General features: G+C 35.6%; 3 protein-coding genes across 6 annotated transcripts; 2 read left to right on the forward strand and 1 right to left on the reverse strand.

The window, feature by feature from the left end:
- The first annotated feature begins 588 nt into the window (after positions 1-588).
- LOC113734096 (uncharacterized GPI-anchored protein At3g06035-like) lies at positions 589-5,225 on the forward strand. Of its 2 annotated transcripts, XM_027260437.2 has the most exons (3): positions 589-908; positions 2,351-2,806; positions 4,295-5,225. In XM_027260437.2, the coding sequence occupies exons 1-3, from the start codon at positions 827-829 to the stop codon at positions 4,318-4,320; spliced, it is 564 nt and encodes a 187-aa protein (XP_027116238.1). In that variant the 5' UTR covers positions 589-826; the 3' UTR covers positions 4,321-5,225. The 2 variants fall into 2 exon arrangements, with proteins under 2 accessions (XP_027116238.1, XP_027116237.1); XM_027260436.2 differs by lacking the exon at positions 4,295-5,225 and having other exon boundaries at positions 594-908; positions 2,351-2,995.
- Positions 3,294-7,498, reverse strand: LOC113734095 (peroxisomal adenine nucleotide carrier 1-like). Of its 2 annotated transcripts, none has more exons than XM_027260435.2 (5): positions 7,153-7,498; positions 5,992-6,223; positions 5,349-5,495; positions 4,086-4,246; positions 3,294-3,844 (listed from the first exon to the last, which is right to left on the reverse strand). In XM_027260435.2, exons 1-5 carry the CDS (start codon positions 7,293-7,295, stop codon positions 3,559-3,561), a joined length of 969 nt encoding a protein of 322 aa, XP_027116236.1. In that variant the 5' UTR covers positions 7,296-7,498; the 3' UTR covers positions 3,294-3,558. The 2 variants fall into 2 exon arrangements, with proteins under 2 accessions (XP_027116236.1, XP_071937924.1); XM_072081823.1 differs by lacking the exon at positions 7,153-7,498 and adding an exon at positions 6,332-7,123.
- Positions 7,499-10,195: 2,697 nt separating this feature from the next.
- On the forward strand, positions 10,196-16,428 carry LOC113734097 (mitogen-activated protein kinase kinase kinase NPK1). Of its 2 annotated transcripts, none has more exons than XM_027260441.2 (18): positions 10,196-10,768; positions 10,876-10,917; positions 11,530-11,595; positions 11,687-11,797; positions 12,024-12,104; positions 12,185-12,262; positions 12,361-12,443; positions 12,861-12,942; positions 13,059-13,159; positions 13,327-13,366; positions 13,532-13,591; positions 13,677-13,726; positions 13,828-14,059; positions 14,155-14,391; positions 14,496-14,833; positions 14,937-15,004; positions 15,611-15,713; positions 15,809-16,428. In XM_027260441.2, the coding sequence occupies exons 1-17, from the start codon at positions 10,433-10,435 to the stop codon at positions 15,709-15,711; spliced, it is 2,106 nt and encodes a 701-aa protein (XP_027116242.1). In that variant the 5' UTR covers positions 10,196-10,432; the 3' UTR covers positions 15,712-15,713; positions 15,809-16,428. The 2 variants fall into 2 exon arrangements, with proteins under 2 accessions (XP_027116242.1, XP_027116241.1); XM_027260440.2 differs by having other exon boundaries at positions 10,198-10,768; positions 13,677-13,729.
- Positions 16,429-17,838: the final 1,410 nt, after the last annotated feature.

Raw genomic sequence — 17,838 nt, forward strand, 5'->3', positions numbered from 1 at the left:
CCAAAATCGCCCAAAATTAAAGTCCAAAATCGCCCCGTGAACTTGCTCTTAAACTGCATGAAAGAGGATGGCAAGTCACTTTCTTCTGCTATGGACAAATCGAAGCTTGTTAAGTTGTCACGAATCAAGATTTCCTGGATTACTCCCTACCAACACCTTGGTTTCCATTTTTCCTTTGTTGGTTTGGAGTAAAAAAGTAAACAAGCTGATAATCAGAAGTAGAATGTTGACAATTACCATCAAATCTAGAATAAGGTTACCATATAAGATTCTACAAATTAAGACAGGATTAATGAGTGGTCTAGCAAAAAGTGATTTTGGGATTTTGATAAGAAGTTATGTAATAGCCTAGACAAGATGATCTAACCAATTAATTAGGACGACACATAATAAACATTTGAATACTAATTACAATATAATAAACGTTTGTACATGTTACAATTAAAAAGTGTGCATTTCTGCCTATATAATGTAGAGTAGCCAGAGATGGACATTAGAGACCTTCCTGCCGTCAAGAATCTTAAATCTAGCAGATGGAGATGGGGTTGAGGAGGGGGTCGGAGGGTTCCCAGAGAAGAGAAAAAAAAACTCAAAAAAAAAAAAAAAACAAAAGTTAAATATCTTTTGTTCTTTTTTCTTTTCTGTTTTTGCGCTTTTGAGGTTCAAGTCAATGACTAGAATCCGAAAACGAAATTCCACCAACACGACATCGTAACTTGAGATGCTTGTTGCCGCTTTCCAGGGCACTTCACATTTATAAATGCTCAGTCCTTCCTTCCCCTCTTGAAACGTCGAGTTTACTTCATTTCAATTTGATTCAACAACAATGACGTCTCTTGCACGTTACCTACTTCTCCCTCTGCTTCTCAACTTCGTCCTCTTCATCAGCCACACTGTCAAATGTGCCGGTAATTGTTAATTTACTAGCAGTAGCCTTCTGCAATGTACAATTTCATGCTCTTTTGGATTCTTGATAATGCTTTAATCTAATAAAATGATGCTCATTTGGTGGTTTGTCATGCTAATTGTGCATTTTTTCTACATGGGTTCTTTTTATTATTGTTCATTTGGTGCTCAGGATGATCAAGAACCAATTTGAGATTAAAGATCTGATCTTTGTGCAATGTACAAGTTTGTTGCTTTATTTAATTTAGTGATAAGATGCTCATTATTGGTTTGTGATAATTAATATTCATTTTTTGTATGTTGGTTCCTTGAAGCTTAGAATGATCATTAATCAGTTTGAGTTAATATGCATCTTAAGTCCATTTTGAGATTAAAGATCTGATTTTTTTTCGACGACTATGAATGCTTCAGCTAGTTCTGAAGTTTAGTTGATCTGGACCAGCTGTTTTCTTCATTTTCTTGCAGTCTCGTTAAAGTTGTTTATTGGGATTCTTGGTTTTATCACATCCTAAACCAATGCAAATATTGTCCGGTTGAGCGGAAGGGATTTTGGATAAATGGGTTGTGTTAATATTGTTTGCCAGAAGCTGTTGGCTGCTCATAATTTTATGTATCGGTTTTCGGATTAAAGATCTGATCTTTACCTCTTCATGGTAAGATAGTGATGTCGACTTTGGAGGTTGACATTTATAGTGTACAACATAGCCTTTTCAATCTTTTTGAGTTTGCATTGATCTTTCATCATTAAGTCTCAAAATTCTTTATCTTAATCCATTGTCGTTTACTGGTAGAATGCTCTGAATCCGCTAGCCTTGTGCATTTTTTACCCTTCATACCTCTACCATGCTTCAGTAAATTTTGTCCTTGATGAGCTGATGCATGCAAAGATTGAATCCAGATGTGGTTGCTTATGGTGGCGGTCGTGGTGTCGTTTCTATTTAATGATTTGATGATGTTTAGCTCAGTGATCTTTATTACATATCTAAGGTGCTTAAGCAATTGAAGCTCTCTAGATTTTCCGGATGCAGTCAAGTTTAATATAACTTGTATGACCGATTAAAACTAACCTATGTATCTTGACCAGAAGTTGTACAACTCCTACTTCTTGATATTCTTTAGCACATCTCAAGACATGTTGCCACTCTTGCCGCGCTAAAAAATTAGCTCCAAATCATATTAATTTGTGATTAGAGCTATTTCATTCTATCAGTTTTATTTCCTTAAGATTCTAGAAGAGGAGAAGAATGAAATTCTTGAAATTTGTAAGTGTATAATTGCTTGACTTCCATGTGTCTACAACTTGCACTGTTGTATTTTCTGTTAAGTTCTGTCTTGCTATGAGCCTCATGCTCCACCATCATCTCTCGTGTGATTAACAAGCATGAAGCCATTTTATTTTTGTTCCAAAAAATTAATTAAGGACATGATTATTGTTAATGTGCAGATGAGGAACAGAATCTTCTGCAGCAAATTAACAGTTACAGAGCATCCTTAAATTTGACAGCTCTAAAAGAGAATGATAAAGCAAAGTGCCTTGCTGATGGAATGGCAGATAATTTCAAGGATCAACCCTGTACAAACACCACAGGCGCCAATACTGTTCCGGGCACCGAATCACAGTTCTCTGACTATCCCAACATTCTAGCTAAATGCCATTTGAATGTCACCACCACAAGGGATGGGGCCATAATGCCTGCCTGTGTTCCCAATCTTAATCCTACTATTGTTCTTGCCAATTTCACGGATACACAGTACGCAAACAACCTTAACGACACCAAATTTACTGGAGTTGGAATCGGTTCCAAAAATGACTGGATAGTTGTTGTTTTGACAACAGACACACCAGAGGGAAGCTATGTGACTGCTGATAATAATTCACCCAATTTTGCAATGCAGCCAGGTCCAGTATACTATACATTATTTTTATGCGTGGCTTTCTTGCTGTTGATGTGAAAGCATCACTGCGTATGTATTTTACACTGTTTCATGCCGTGCCATTTTTCGCTGAGGCTGTTATTAATGTATACCTACACAACGCTTGTAGATTGACAAATTCATTGATCCACTAAAAGAAAGAATATTGCAGTTACCATTTTTTTTTTATCTTAGCTGAATCCTTGTGGTTGCCTGATTTTGATGTCATTCTTGTGTTATCTATCTAGTGCTGTTTAGCTAGAGTTAGTACTGCGCCTCTTCTTAATGCTGTGAAAATTGAAGCACTTTCCATCTACAATAGGAATTGATATTGGGATTTTTTTCTCCAGTTTATCTAATAACCTGATCCCTATTCCGACTATGGTTTGCCAGAAAAATCGGGTGCGTATTTAATTTCATACGCAGGAAAGCCTAATTGAATTAACTAAGAACGGAAGAAAGCATTCGAACAGTTTGCAAGAACATAGGAAGTCGATCATTTACTCTAGGTGTTATGACAAAAGAAGAAAGGCATCAACGACCACCCCACCCAACAAAAGAAGAAGGTGACAAGAAATGATACAGCGGGAAAAGTCATGTTTCAGGACAGTTTCACTTTGACTACAACACTCTTCCTCTTCCTCTAAATTTCATTACACATGCTTATAAGCTGTATTAGGTAAAAGGACCCATGTTCTTCAAGGGACCTGAGTACACAATTCCTACACGGTCTTGATCTCAAGAGCTCTTTAACCTGGTCTTGGTCCTGGTTATCAATAGATACCTCCTAATTGCGAGCAATACAACCCATGTAGCCTTTGAGATCTTCTCCTTCACCATCAAATGCAATGCTGAGCTTAGTACGGTCTTCAGTATCTGGGCCTGTAACCCTTTGAAAAAACCAAATAGACCTTCCCGTTTCCAAATGGCATATAATGCACCTGATATTGTTTTACGAGCTTTTAATTGAGCTTCATTCTTCACATCATCCTCCGATTCAGCAGACTGAATTGTCACCTTACACCTGTTTAAGCCAAATTGGAAAAAACAACAAAAAGATCTACATCAAAGAATGCTCATTTCAGAGATCAAGGCAATACAGTTATTCCCCAGGTTTCTAGTACGGAGTACGTTAATAAATCTTGTTGTAAGATATTTAACTGGGTATCATTTTCATGAGGTATGTCAGTAAAATTCCCTTGTACATCCTGAATACCAAATTTAACAAAGTAATGATTGATTACCATGAAAGAACATATGATTACCTAATTGCTGGGTAGGTTACACAGGTAGCAATACATTTTGAGACAGCACCTAAAACAAAAGCAGAAAGAGCAGAAAGAGATTCTGGAGATGATTCACTGTCTCTCTTCTTTCTCATTTGTCCCTTCAGCATTCTTTGTTTTAATTGATCAAATACAGTGTACTGCAAAAGAGCACAATTCCAGTTATAAACTTTCTTCAAAATTCACAGGTAAAAGACATCTAACAGCGAGTTGAAACCCCAATCTAAAGGTCTCGAGGTCTTTTCAACTCATAGGCAGAACCATCAGATCAAGACGTTATTTGGTGATGAACAGGACTAGGGTGGAAATGGCCAAAAAGGTAGGAGAATGACTAGTGAAGTTCGGAAATTAAAGGCTGAAACACCTGCTCTGTTTTTACCCCATCCAGATGCTAAGGATGAGGTGTACTGGATGGCTAGTGCATCAGGAAAATACATTGTGCAGCCTGCTATGAAACTACTTCAAAATCCTGGAGCTCATGTTATTTGATATCAATTAGTATGGGGGAAGGGCTATGTGCCATGTTACTTTGTCATTGTCTGGTTGCTTTGTCAGAAGAGATTGACTACTAAGGATAGAATGAAGGCCTGGGGTATAAACATGGCATCTGATGCATGTGACTTGTGTAAAGGTCCTCTGGAAACAATGGATCACTTGTTTTTTGAGTGCCCGGTTTCTAGAATAGTGTGGCAGAAACTGCTAAAGCTATGCCTGGTTCAGAGAGCACCATTTCCATGGCAACAAGAGCTGCAATGGGTGTGTTCTCACTGGAAATCCAACTCTTTTCCTGATCAGGTGCGGAGACTTGCTCTTGCTGTTACAGTTTACTACTTGTGGAAAGCACGGAACCAGAGTATATTCCTGAAGATGCTACTAGACTTGTACATAATATTTTGGAGGTTATGAAGAGTACAATTGCTGGATGGAAGAAAATCCCACAAAACAAAGAAAACTGGGAGTTAGTGATGGAACTTGAACTTTCTCAAAGTTGCTTTAGATGAATTCTTTGTATAAGCATAGAGCATTTTTATGATATATCTGAATTTAATTCCTTTGTACACTCTCTTTTCTGATCAATAGAAGGATGAAAGTTTACATGAAAAAAAAAAAAAGAACTTTTCTCACTGTGTCTGTATTTTCCCAACTACAGGAAAAAAATGAGGAATAATATAAGTGAATTATTTGAAGTTATTAAACTACATTTTTCTGGAAGATTCATATTCAGCAGCAATATCCATGTACCTGAATGGATGGATTAGCAGTAAGAAGGAGAGATATGCCTAGACCATCATATGCCTCATCCCAGGATCCCTCTGAAAGGATATTCCGCAGACCTTTAGATTTCCCAAAATCACTTGTCTGCATTTTTGATGATGCTGTATCTAGTGGCTGAAATGTTGGTTCATAATTAGAACAGACAAAGAATAGCAATTAAGTAAAACTGCTATATCCTATAAAAAGTTCCACAGATGTTTGTATAATCAATATTTGCAGAATTATTTTTATATGGAGTTTCTCAAATGGACATTCCCCAGCAAAACTTTCTATAGTTAAAAATTAGCATATCCCCAAATCACAGGCCCTTAAAATGATGTACAACCCTAGCTAGTCCTTTTGAAAGAGAATCTTTTTCTTGGTGGTGTATTTCCCAGTTGCCATCCCTTGTTCAAATTGAACGCAGAGTAATGCAATACAACTATACATGAACTTTTCTTTGCAATAGCACTTTCTAACAGCCATGCATCAGTTAATGAAGTTTTCTAAGCAATGGCACTGTTAGCAGAGATTTGACAATGCAAATGGTGCATATGAACATATCCAAAATCTACAAGAACTCACAACTATCTCCAATACTGCAAACCGGCAATTACAAAAATTGACTTACATGAACCACTACAACTGTACATGCACCAGCAGCAGCAGCAATGATCAAGTTAGCTTTCATTCCAATGGATTTAGATCCACTCTTCTCCAAGTACAGTCTCTTTAAGAAACTATATCCATAAAAATACAGAAACTGCGAGATAAAAGATTGTACATTCTTGGTCCCGAGACCCTGATACAGTGAAAGGATCTGACGAGTTGAAATTGCTTCCCCAAGAACATCCAAAATGTTCCTGCAAAAGAACAGAGCAATTAAACTTTACTTCTTCCTATTTTCCATTCATTTTCCTTCCTATTTCTTGGAAGTAGGGGTTGGAATATCAGAATATCAGAAACTTTACTTCTTCATTTCTCGTGCAGATTTTGTATGGGAAAGATCCAACTGATATCCTCTCTGAATTTATGTGTTCTACCAAGTCAAACTAGAGAGATGCAAGCCACCATGGAAAACGACCTAATATTAACATCTAGCATATGCAGAAGTACAATTCATAAAGAGGACAAGCCCAGTGTGAAAGTTTCAGTGTTAGTCAGTCAAGGAAGGTTAGGTATCTGTAGCAGCCTCACTCTTGCAAAGGACATTATTGTTTCCAGCAGTTCATGTAAAACATTTACAACTTCAATTAAATAACAATAATGTCACAGCATATTTCCCATCTGCACATGCCACATTTCAATAAGCATATACATACATTCTCTACAGGCTACAGCTATTTCTCACATTCTTCACTTGTGTGCATACACATCTCACAGCCCATGCAGCAATCATAATTCAACCAGCCTGATTCCTATATGAAAGAGTATACACAGTACCCACAGACAAACTCACACACATGGCTAATTTTGGGCTTATCCCAATTTTAGCTGCATCCGTCTCTAGCCATTTATTAGTACATGGTAATCCACAAAACAGCATGATTCATCACAAGGGTCTTTCATACTAGAATAGGAAAAAGATCATGCTTTTACACGTGGTAATCAGCAAAGAATTATAATTCATGAAAAGGGTCTCTCATTCGTAATAGCAAAAGATCAAATTTTTACAGTTAAAGCTAAAATGGAAAAACCAGACATAACAAAAAAGATATCCATATCAACAGGTGGGACCCGGAAAACTCAAACATGAGAGCAAAAATCCAAAGATTCAAAAGAAGTAAAGAACCTGTATTTTTGCTGATGGTGAGCTCGAACTTCAGCCTGATACTTGGACTTGCAGGTGTCTAAAGGATACAGAATAGTTGTACTTACTAGCGCTCCAACCGCCCCAGAAGTTGCCTCTGATAATGATTCCAAATTTAAAGCCATAATTTATTAAAGACTAGAAAAGATTGCTGAAAAAGAATCAAGCTTTCTTTCCAGAAAATATATATGAAGAGATCCAGGAAGTGGATTCTTTGAGGCCTGAATGTGGAGCTGAGTTCTGGAGAGGAAGATGGAGGAGAGTGACGTGTGTTGAACAGTTGATGCCATACGGTCAGATGACATGGCGATATTAGAAGGCATATTGGGAAGCGGAAACGTAAGCCGAAATCTATGCAATTATAGCAAAAACAAAATGTACTAGTAACGTATATACAAAAGCTTTTTTACATTTTTTTTTTGTCAAATTAGTTGTCTATAAATTATAAATAAGTAGGTATCTTTATAAATTTTTTGTTTGTGATTCAATAAATTATTTTAAATATTCATAATTATTGTAAATGAGATTCATCATAAATTTTGTTTCTTAGTTTAAATTTATTTTTTTGGATGGGTTATTATTTGATTAAGAAAATTCATGTTTTTTAATTATTTTTTTGTCTTTCGAATTGCTTTTTTATTTTACATATACAGTATTAAAAAATACTATTAAATTTTTAAATAACTTTGTCCAAAGAGCTGGCAACTAGGGGTGTGAATCGAAATCGAAATCGGTAATTCGGAACTTTGAAATCGGAATTTTTCGAAATTTTGGTATCAAAATTTTCGACCGATTTCGATTTCGAATTCACCAATTCCGAATTCGATTCGGAATTCGGTAAATTCCGATTTTACTGAATTCATGAATATAAAAATTATTATTATATAAATATTATATTACATATATATATAAATATTATATATATGTGTGAAAACGAAATTGAAATCGAAATAGGAATTTCGATTTCATCGAATTCATGAATATAAAAATTATTATTATTATATAAATGTTATATAATATATATTTTATATATATACACGAAAAACAGATTTAAAATCGAAATAGGAATTCCGATTTCGATTTCGATTTCGATTTCGAATTGTGAATACGAAATCGGAATTTCCGATTTGAAAAATCTCATTACCGAATTCAATCAATTCGAAATCGGATATTCCGATTTCCATTCCGAATTACCGAATTCAATTCAAATTTGATCGGTAAATCGAAATTTTTTTATTTTGCACACCCCCACTGGTAACTGACAATAAATTATTTTTTACGGTTATAGCTAATCAAATCAGATGAAAAATTTCACTTAGTTTCACCAATAAGAAGGATTTTGATAATTTAACCAAATCCTGACAATGACTACATTGGTTGAATTTCTCTTAGCAAATGAGAATGTATAACACCAAAAAGATGTACAAAAAAAATTGATGTCATCAATAATAATACTAAGATGGACGATACCATCAGGTCTTTTTAGTTCATTGAGGGAGGCAAGAGGCCTTGTTTGATAGACAAGTGTTTTGTCAAGTTTTTTTGTTATAAGTTTTTTAAAAAATTTAATTACAATAATCTCAAAAAAAATTCTTGAAGTTTTTAAATTATACACTTCAAAATATTCAAAAAAAAACACACCTTAAAACTTTTTTAAAAAACTTCTACGGTAAATTACAGTAAAATTTTAGACAAATACAAAAAAAACTCACTTGCTAGACGGGCCTTAGTTTGGTGGCAAGCAAGGGGAGATCAAATATGGAAACTATTGAACAAAGTAGTATAAGTAAGAGATGTTGAAAATTTTAATTTGCACTTCTCATTTAGTACCATCTAACTCATCCTTTCTTCTAGTGTTTTTTATTTTAAACGAGTGCTCATACCTATGGTTCAATTTCACTTCTCAATTCTCACTTGAAGGTAAGATATAGGTCGAACGTTATGCTATTTATACTTAACTTTATTATAATGATTTTAATTGTAGCTTTGTTTGGCTTAAGGGTTTGTTTGGATTATAAGTTATTTGGAATATTTTGACTGTAGCATTTTTTTGTGACGTGATGTGTGTGAGATAAAAAAGTAATTGGAAAGATAAAAAGGTGTATTGAAAATTGTAATGATGATGTAAGCAAATAAAATTGGGAAAATAATGCTCAATCCAAACAAATCCTAATGGGAGCAGAGATTTGAAGAGAAAATAAGAGAACCACGGTCAGAGAAGTTTAAGTCAGAAGACAAAAAAAAAAGATGGAAACAAATGGAAGATTAGATTAATTAGTTTTGCTTGCCTTAAAAAATGGAAGGAAACTTCAATTAAAGTACGAACTTCAAAATGTTCAATAATTACATATTAATACACAATGAGCCCAAAATCATTCATGTTAGTGCATAAATTCCAAATCAATATCCAAAGAAACCGTGCCCCTTCTCTTCTTTTCTTTCTCTCATAACTTGTCATTTCTTTTCTTTTATTTCTAATGGGATTCAAATTTGCCATTTCTCATCACTTGTCATTTATTTTCTTTTATTGGCTAATATATAATTGAATTCATGTTAATTATCCAATTCTATATCGTACATAGTTTATCTAAATTGAATTTGAATAGCTAAGAAACATTTTAACTAGTATAAAGTTCACATAAGTTTTGAAAAAATTTTCAAGTAAAACATCGTTTTGAACCTCGGCCTTGTTTGGCAGCCAAGTTTATTTACTATAAGTTTTTTAAAAAATTTAACTACAGTAGTAATTTCAAAAAAAATTTTAAAAATTTTAAACTATACACTTCAAAATATATATAAAAAAAACACACTTTAAAAATTTTTTAAAAGACTTTTACAGTAACTTACAGTAAAATTTTAGACAAACACCCAATCAAAAAAAAAAAACAAATAAACCCAAGAAGTGGTCAAAATCCTAGAACAAGTTTGATAAATTGACAAATAGAGTCCCAACTTTCAACAATAGATAATAAACACACACACCCAAAATCTAAGCTAACTCTCCAAGTCCCAACTACAAAAATCCCCAACTAAAAAAATCAAAATCAATAGTCAACATAATTCAAAATAAAACGTTCAAAATTCCCCAATAATTATTTCTTTAATTTTGAATCCTCTTCCTTTTTCCCTCTTCTCTCTCTCCCCACTCCTCACTCTCACTTTCATTCTCACTCTCCACTTACAGCAAATGCAAGTCAGAGAAACCTAAAAGAATTATCTGCAGAAATTCCCAAAATTTTCCACATTTACATTCTTTCCCCAAATGCAAGACTTCATCGGCTCAGTCCGCCGATCTCTCGTCTTCAAACCGTTAACCGGAGGAGACTCCCCAGATAATAACGGCACAATTGCTAATGGGTTCAACGGTTTTGTGGAAAAGATCGGATCTAGTATTCGGAAATCTAGAATTGGGATTTTTTCCAAGCCCCAGGTTCCTTCCCTCCCGCCTATTGCTAAATCCGAGCCGGTGAAAGTGAGGAAAGATGAGAGTAAGCCGCAGATTCGGTGGCGGAAAGGGGAATTGATTGGGTGTGGTGCTTTTGGTAGGGTTTATATGGGAATGAATATTGATTCTGGAGAGTTACTTGCTGTAAAAGAGGTGATTTTTTGATTGGTTTAGATTCATTTTTTTATTTGATTTTGGGGCCTCTGAGGTTTTGATAAAGATTTGATTTTTGTTTTTGGGTGGTCTTGTATGAAATGCAGGTTTCCATTGCTGCAAACAGTGCTTCAAAAGAGAGAACTCAAGTAAGCGAATTTGACATTTTGCAGATTTCATGAAGTTTCTTTTTTCCTCTTCTCAGCTATGTTTTCGGCATATGAATTCAACTGATATAGATGATGGCTTTTAGTATTCACTTAATTATTTGAGGAAATTGCACTTTTTGGCATAAAGATTTCTATATTGTATTTCTCTCAAGCTCAACTAATACAGATGGTAGATTTTTGAATTTATTGTGTTTTTACGGGACAGGGTTTTTTATATATTTTTTGGAAGGTTGGGGGTGTGTGTGTGTGTGTTATGTTTTTGACTTTGCAGTTTCACTCAGACTGAGCTAAATTAGATGAAAACATCATGGGGTAAGCATGAAGTTTTTAAGTTTTTGTATTTAGGTTCAGTGAGTCTCGTTTTGATTGATTTTTTATCTATATCTCCATGCAGCATGGTTCAATGCTTGAATTACATTTAATTTATTTGAAACAGAAGCAGTTCTTGAGTGTGCTAGATTGGTGACTTTTGCTTTTATGAGTTAATAATTATTTTTTTGGGGTAATATTGGTGAGGTTTGATGCTCTGGTTGCAGGACTAAGGTGTAGTTAGTTAAATTTTATGCATCTGTTTTGTTTGGACCATTGTAGGTTCACATTAGAGAACTTGAAGAAGAAGTGAATGTGCTCAAAAATCTTTCTCACCCAAATATTGTGGTAAGTATGACTTTTATGTTGATATGTGTACGGTAAGTGGTATAGTTTATTTTCCTACATTTTATGTTGAAATTTTTTGATTTGTTGTCAGAGATACTTGGGAACTGCTAGAGAGCAAGAATCTTTGAATATATTGCTGGAGTTTGTTCCAGGTGGTTCAATCTCGTCCCTTTTGGGAAAATTTGGATCTTTTCCAGAATCTGTAAGTGATTGCTATGTATTCAGTTTATAGAACTTGAATGTTTTCAAAAGCTGGATTTTTATTTTTATTTTTTGGGGACTTGCTTGGCAGTTATATTATGGTTGTCATGAATTAGCTTAATATGAAACCTGCTAAAGAAGCCAACTTGTTTTAGAAGTTAAATATCTGCGAGGTTGTGTAATTTAGACACTAGGAATTAACTTTTGCCTATTTTGATACTATTCAGGTTATTAGGATGTACACAAAACAACTATTGTTAGGGTTGGAGTACCTCCACAAGAATAATATCATGCACAGGGACATCAAGGTAGTATATTCATTTGTCATGGTTAAGCAATTAGAAAATTTATGAGAAGCACCCTGATGGTGCTACTTGTACTTGTGCAGGGTGCAAACATTCTTGTCGACAATAAGGGATGCATCAAACTTGCAGACTTTGGGGCATCCAAGAAAGTTGTTGAATTGGTATGATCATACTTTTAGCTCTGTTTTTGTACTATATTGGTTTTGTTAGCTGGTACTGCTTAAATATTCTACTGAATTGGTGCTTGGCGTTGCTGCAGGCTACAATGACTGGTGCTAAGTCAATGAAGGGCACCCCCTATTGGATGGCTCCTGAAGTCATTCTGCAGACAGGGCATACCTTGTGAGTAAAGAGATGTAGCTCTGCTTTTTTCTAAGGCTGATTAAAAGTCATGGAGTTTGCTTGTTTAAATATCAAACAATAGATTCTGTAGTTCTGTGGCTCCAGCACTTGACACTATTCTATAGTTCTGCGGCTCCAATATCTTGGATAAGATGTATAATGAAGGCAATGGGTCAGATAAAGTATTGCATTCTCGAAGTATTTTATGTTTTTTTCTTTTATCCATTAAAATAAATTGAACTGAGTACCAGTAGATGAAATGGAAAGGTTTCTTAAACTAGAAGGTTTCTTAAACGGAAAGGTTCCTGCTGAAAGTGCCAATTCGTTTATTTCTTTTAAGTTATCTCCTTTTACTTCTGCCTTTTTCCTTGCATTATTGATGAAGAGCTGACTTGTTGATGAATCATGACAATACAGCTCTGCTGATATATGGAGTGTTGGATGTACTGTTATTGAGATGGCTACTGGAAAACCTCCTTGGAGCCAGCAGTATCAAGAGGTACGTCAGTTGCTACTTCTTATACTGAAGTGAAAACAGTAAGGCTGAAATCGATGTGGACTATGGTTTTGCTTTCGGCTTGATTTCATGCCTAGACTTACAGGTTTCTTCTTCAGGTTGCTGCTCTCTTCCATATAGGAACAACTAAATCTCATCCACCCATCCCTGAGCAGCTTTCAGCTGAAGCAAAAGACTTTTTGCTTAAATGTTTACACAAGTATGTTTATTTGATTATTTTGCTCCCCCTGACCACATTTATTACTTCCCTTCATACCCGCTTACCGGGGGTGCTTGGTTAAACTTATCAAATATGTGCTCTATCTTGAACTTGTGTGCATCCTTTCTTCCAGTGATTTGAAATTTCTAACTTTAGCACTATTACAGGGAGCCGAATCTAAGGCCAAGTGCATCAGATTTGCTAAAGGTAATATAGTTTTGTCATATTTCCTTGTTTCATGCAGTGGTGTTCAATCTTGATGTCAGTTTTGTGAGGGTATATCTGGGTCTTTCGTAAATCTGCAGCATAATTGGAGCTATAAAACCTAAGCAACTAACAATGATATTTAACCTCTTTGCCATTAATCTGCAGCATCCATTTGTAACTGGAGAGTATGAAGGAACTCATCCTGTTTTCCGCCATTCAATTATGGTCAGCTATTACTTGAGGCCTTCGTAATCATTTCCTTCGTTCCTTTACCATATTTTGTTTAACTAACCTTGCAACATTCAATCAGCTGGACAACTCTGGGAATTGGATTGCTGCAACAAGGATGGACATTACCAAGTCGTAAGCATTTGCTTTTAGTGGGATTTGGCTCTCAAGCCTTTTCACTTTAATCTGCTTTTCCAGGATGTAAATTCTAACTATAGTGCTAATGGTTGCAGAACAAAATTTGATCCCTGGGTGAGTTCTAACGGTTTGAAAGATGCTTGCACAATGAGTGGTGTAAGGCGCTCAACCATGTATCCTGAGAAATTTTCTGGACAAGGATCCGTTTGGAAGTCAGGCAACTTTGATGATGACATGTGTCAATTAGATGATAAAGATGACCTTCTGATGGTTGGCTCATCAATGAAGTCATACAATTCTGAGTTTCATTCCAAAGATTTTAACAAGGTTTGAGATGTCTTAATGTCCACTGATGGCTATAACTTTTGTAACATCAGGGTGCTATAACTGACGAAGTATTTTCTACATTTTGCTAAATCTAGAGTTTTAATCCAATTTGTGAACCTGAGGACGATTGGCCATGCAAGTTTGATGAAAGTCCAGAGTTGGAGAGGCACAGGACAAGCTTGCTCGCGAGTCAAGCTATTCAATATCCTGGGAATAGCGTTGAACTTTCCAGCAAGAAGGATGGTGGCTTCACATTTCCAGTTGGGCAACTGGTAGCAGATGATGAGGATGAAGTAACTGAATCAAAAATTCGGGCATTCCTGGACGAAAAGGTGTTGATTTGAAATACCTTTATATACACTTACTTTGACTTTTGATAAACTAATAATATGATGAATATTAATCTTATGTTCAAATTTTCTGTTCAACTGCATAGGCTTTAGAGCTGAAGAAGCTGCAAAGTCCTTTGTATGAAGAGTTCTATAATTCCTTGAATGCTGCCAGCCCAGTGAGTCCTGTTGCTACTGAGAACAAGGAAAATGTGTCAGATAATTTGAACCTGCCTCCTAAGAGCAGGTCACCTAATAGGTTACCTAGCAGACGGCTTTCTGCTGTTGTTGACAATACCAATAGTTGTAGCCCTGAAAGTCATTCCAAGCGCTCATCAAATATTGGTGGCTTAAATCATCAAGTTTCTCATGATGCTCAGTCTTCTCAGCTTAGGGAATTGAAAGGTCTCCTTTTTGATTCTCAGAGGGAGCCACCCAGTCCAAGGTCTGATGGAAAGATCCTCCTATATTTAGCTTATGTGCTCTAATGGATTTTAGTTTTACTTACCATTGCTTGGGCTAAAAGTATCTCTTGCTGACACCGACAGTGCAAGTTTCTCAGAGAGACAGAGAAAATGGAAAGAGGAGCTTGATGAGGAGCTTAAAAGAAAACGAGGTACGCTTTATTAGTTCTTTCCTGCATATATATGTTTCTGCTACAATTAGGTTCACTTTTAGTTCTTTCCCGCATATATTCATTGCAATTTAGTGGCCTGTATTTTTGCTCAACCTAGACTCATGTATGAAACTCAGCTCCAGTTTATAGGAGATTTGTCCTGTATTCTAAAGTTGTAATCTTCATTGCTTGTTAGATTTGTGCTTACCTGTAGTGCAGCATGCTTCAGTAATTTACTGAAATTGGCACTTATCAGCAATTCTGAAGACTAGTTCTCTGTGTTATACTGGTGGTTCATCCTTTTCTTACGGTATAATGCGCAAGTGTGTCAGTCTTGAGTATGCTTGTCAAGTTTTCAGTCCTGAAGGTGGTTTTTGGTGTCATTTATGTTGAATGCAGAAGCAGTTAGGTTTTTGCATCTTGTAAAATCCTTTTAAGTGTCAGACCAGTTTATGAAGAAACACCTGGAATACTAATAGAGCCATTTCTGCTGTATTACATGAAAAGCTATTAATTGTGTTTCTAGACAATTACTGTTCTTGTTTTTGGATGACATTTGCACAATTTGTAGTTTCTGATCTGAGAAATTGATATTGCATGCTACAGAAATAATGCGTCAGGCAGGTGTAGTGAAGACGTCGTCTCCCAAGGATCGTATTGTGCACCGCTTCAAGGATCAGTTAAGATATGCATCTCCCGGAACATAAATGTAAATCTCAAATGATCTCTAAACTATGGAGGATTATGTTTTATGGTGTGTCTCATGTGATGCTGACATCTGGACCATCAAACTGTTTGATGCAGAGATGTGTACTCACTCACTGGTGCCTGGATTCAAAGGCGATCTGTGTAGATTTAATGAACCGAAAGGAGTACAGTTTTTGGGCTTCTACAAAGACGAGAGAGGATCTATTGCTGAGAACCGATGAAGTGCTTGCAGAAAAATGTCATCTTCTGTGCATTTGCTCCTCTTAAGATGAAAACTCTTTCTGATTAAATTAAGTGGCAGGGTGGTGGGCATTTTCCCATGTAAGCAAGCACGCAATTGCCGATTTCTGCGTGCAATTCATGCGACCCGCCTATTGTACGGTACGAGTAATCTGTATCTGCTTATTCTATATATTAAAAAAGTCCCTCAAAAGGATTGTGTGTATGTCCTGGCGGAATATGATAATATACGACAGAGAGTAGTAGTATATGATGAGCTTATTAACATGTAAATGTATTGTTCATCATATGCAGAATGCAGTAGTGTATCTTACTTACCCTGCTTCTTCCAGAGAGTAGTAGTGTATGATGAGCTTATTAGGTGTTTTATATAAAAGTCGTGATCGGTTGAAGAGTCTATTTGTAGAGAGAATATTGCTCCTCCATTTTCCATTTTGGTGGTACATTATGAATTATCCTTTGCCATTTTTATTGAATTCGAATTTGAACAGTGTGTTGTTTGGTCCCTGACCAAACATGAGTACACATGATTCAGGAATTAATTTTGGAGTATCCCATAATTTCACATGAAAAAGACAAGAGGAAGAAAAAACTGGGCTTGAATATTGAATTGTGGTGAGGTGAGAGTCAACATTAGTGTTAGCAATGAAGGGTGGGGTGCGGTGTCTGAACTTTCCCTATCCGGTTAGGAAAATGTCGTCATAATCTACCGTGAGATTCTTCTTGCAAGAATGGCATGCAAAACGACGAAAATTTGGATGGCAATGTGATGCTCTGCCATGAGATTATATTATTGCAAGAATGAGAAATTTGGGATTGATTTGATACTATCTCTTTTTTTTTTTTTTTGGCTTTTTTTACGGTCATCATCGTGCATAAGTGCCGGCTGCCATGGGGTGAAATGAATCTCGTTACCATGTGCGGTGAATGCCATATTATATGCTTCTAAATATCATGCAAAATTGGAAGTGAGCATGAATCCACAATACATTATTGATTCTTTGGAAATGTTTCAATTGACCCGAAAACTTCTAATTTGACTTGAATTCTCTCTTTTGCATGAATCAATCCCATTTGTCCGCATCTAAAACGATGTCACGGCTGATGACTTTAGGAAGGAAGAAAAAAAGTAATTAATTGTGAACAGAACTGGAAGTACTGGAAGAACATAACAGTGCAAGTTGTAATACAACAGTTATCCCCGTGAAACACACAAGCTTTCGGTAATGATTCCTCCTCCAGAAGAATGACCTAGAATCTTGTCCTTTGTTGTTCAGAGGATTTTGTCGCGAGATTTTTGGTTCTACAGTTTTAAGCTCTTAGTAATGGCAAGAAAACTAACACGACGACAGCCCTTAATGCTCCATCATATTCGTTTTGCTTGGTATCACCCAAAAAAAAAAAAATACAAAAGAGGCATATCAATCATTTTTACGGGAGAAAGAACAATAAAAGATGAATTAATAAAAGTAGGATAATTTGTATTTAAGTGGTGTAATATATATTCCAATCTGTCGATCGATCGGAGCTTTGAATCTCCTTTCTCCTTCTTGAATCTCACTCTTTTGACCTTCAAAAAATGAAATTTATAGACAGTTTACATCACTGCTAACAATTATTTCCGTTCTCCCACAATTAGGGCTGCAAACGAATCGAGCGGCTCGCGAGCCGACTCGAGTCAAACTCGAGTCGAGCTCAATATTAATCGAGCTCAGAATATTAAGCTCGTTAGCTCGCGAGGTGGCTCGCGAGCTTGGATATATATATATATATATATTTTATATTTAATAATAAATTTACGTATATTATATATATTTTTTATTTTTTATTTTCATAATAAAATTACGTATATATCCTTAATATTTTATTATTTATTAAGAAAAAAA

This window comes from Coffea arabica, chromosome 3c, assembly GCF_036785885.1.
Source record: "Coffea arabica cultivar ET-39 chromosome 3c, Coffea Arabica ET-39 HiFi, whole genome shotgun sequence".
Classification (NCBI taxonomy): domain Eukaryota; kingdom Viridiplantae; phylum Streptophyta; class Magnoliopsida; order Gentianales; family Rubiaceae; genus Coffea; species Coffea arabica.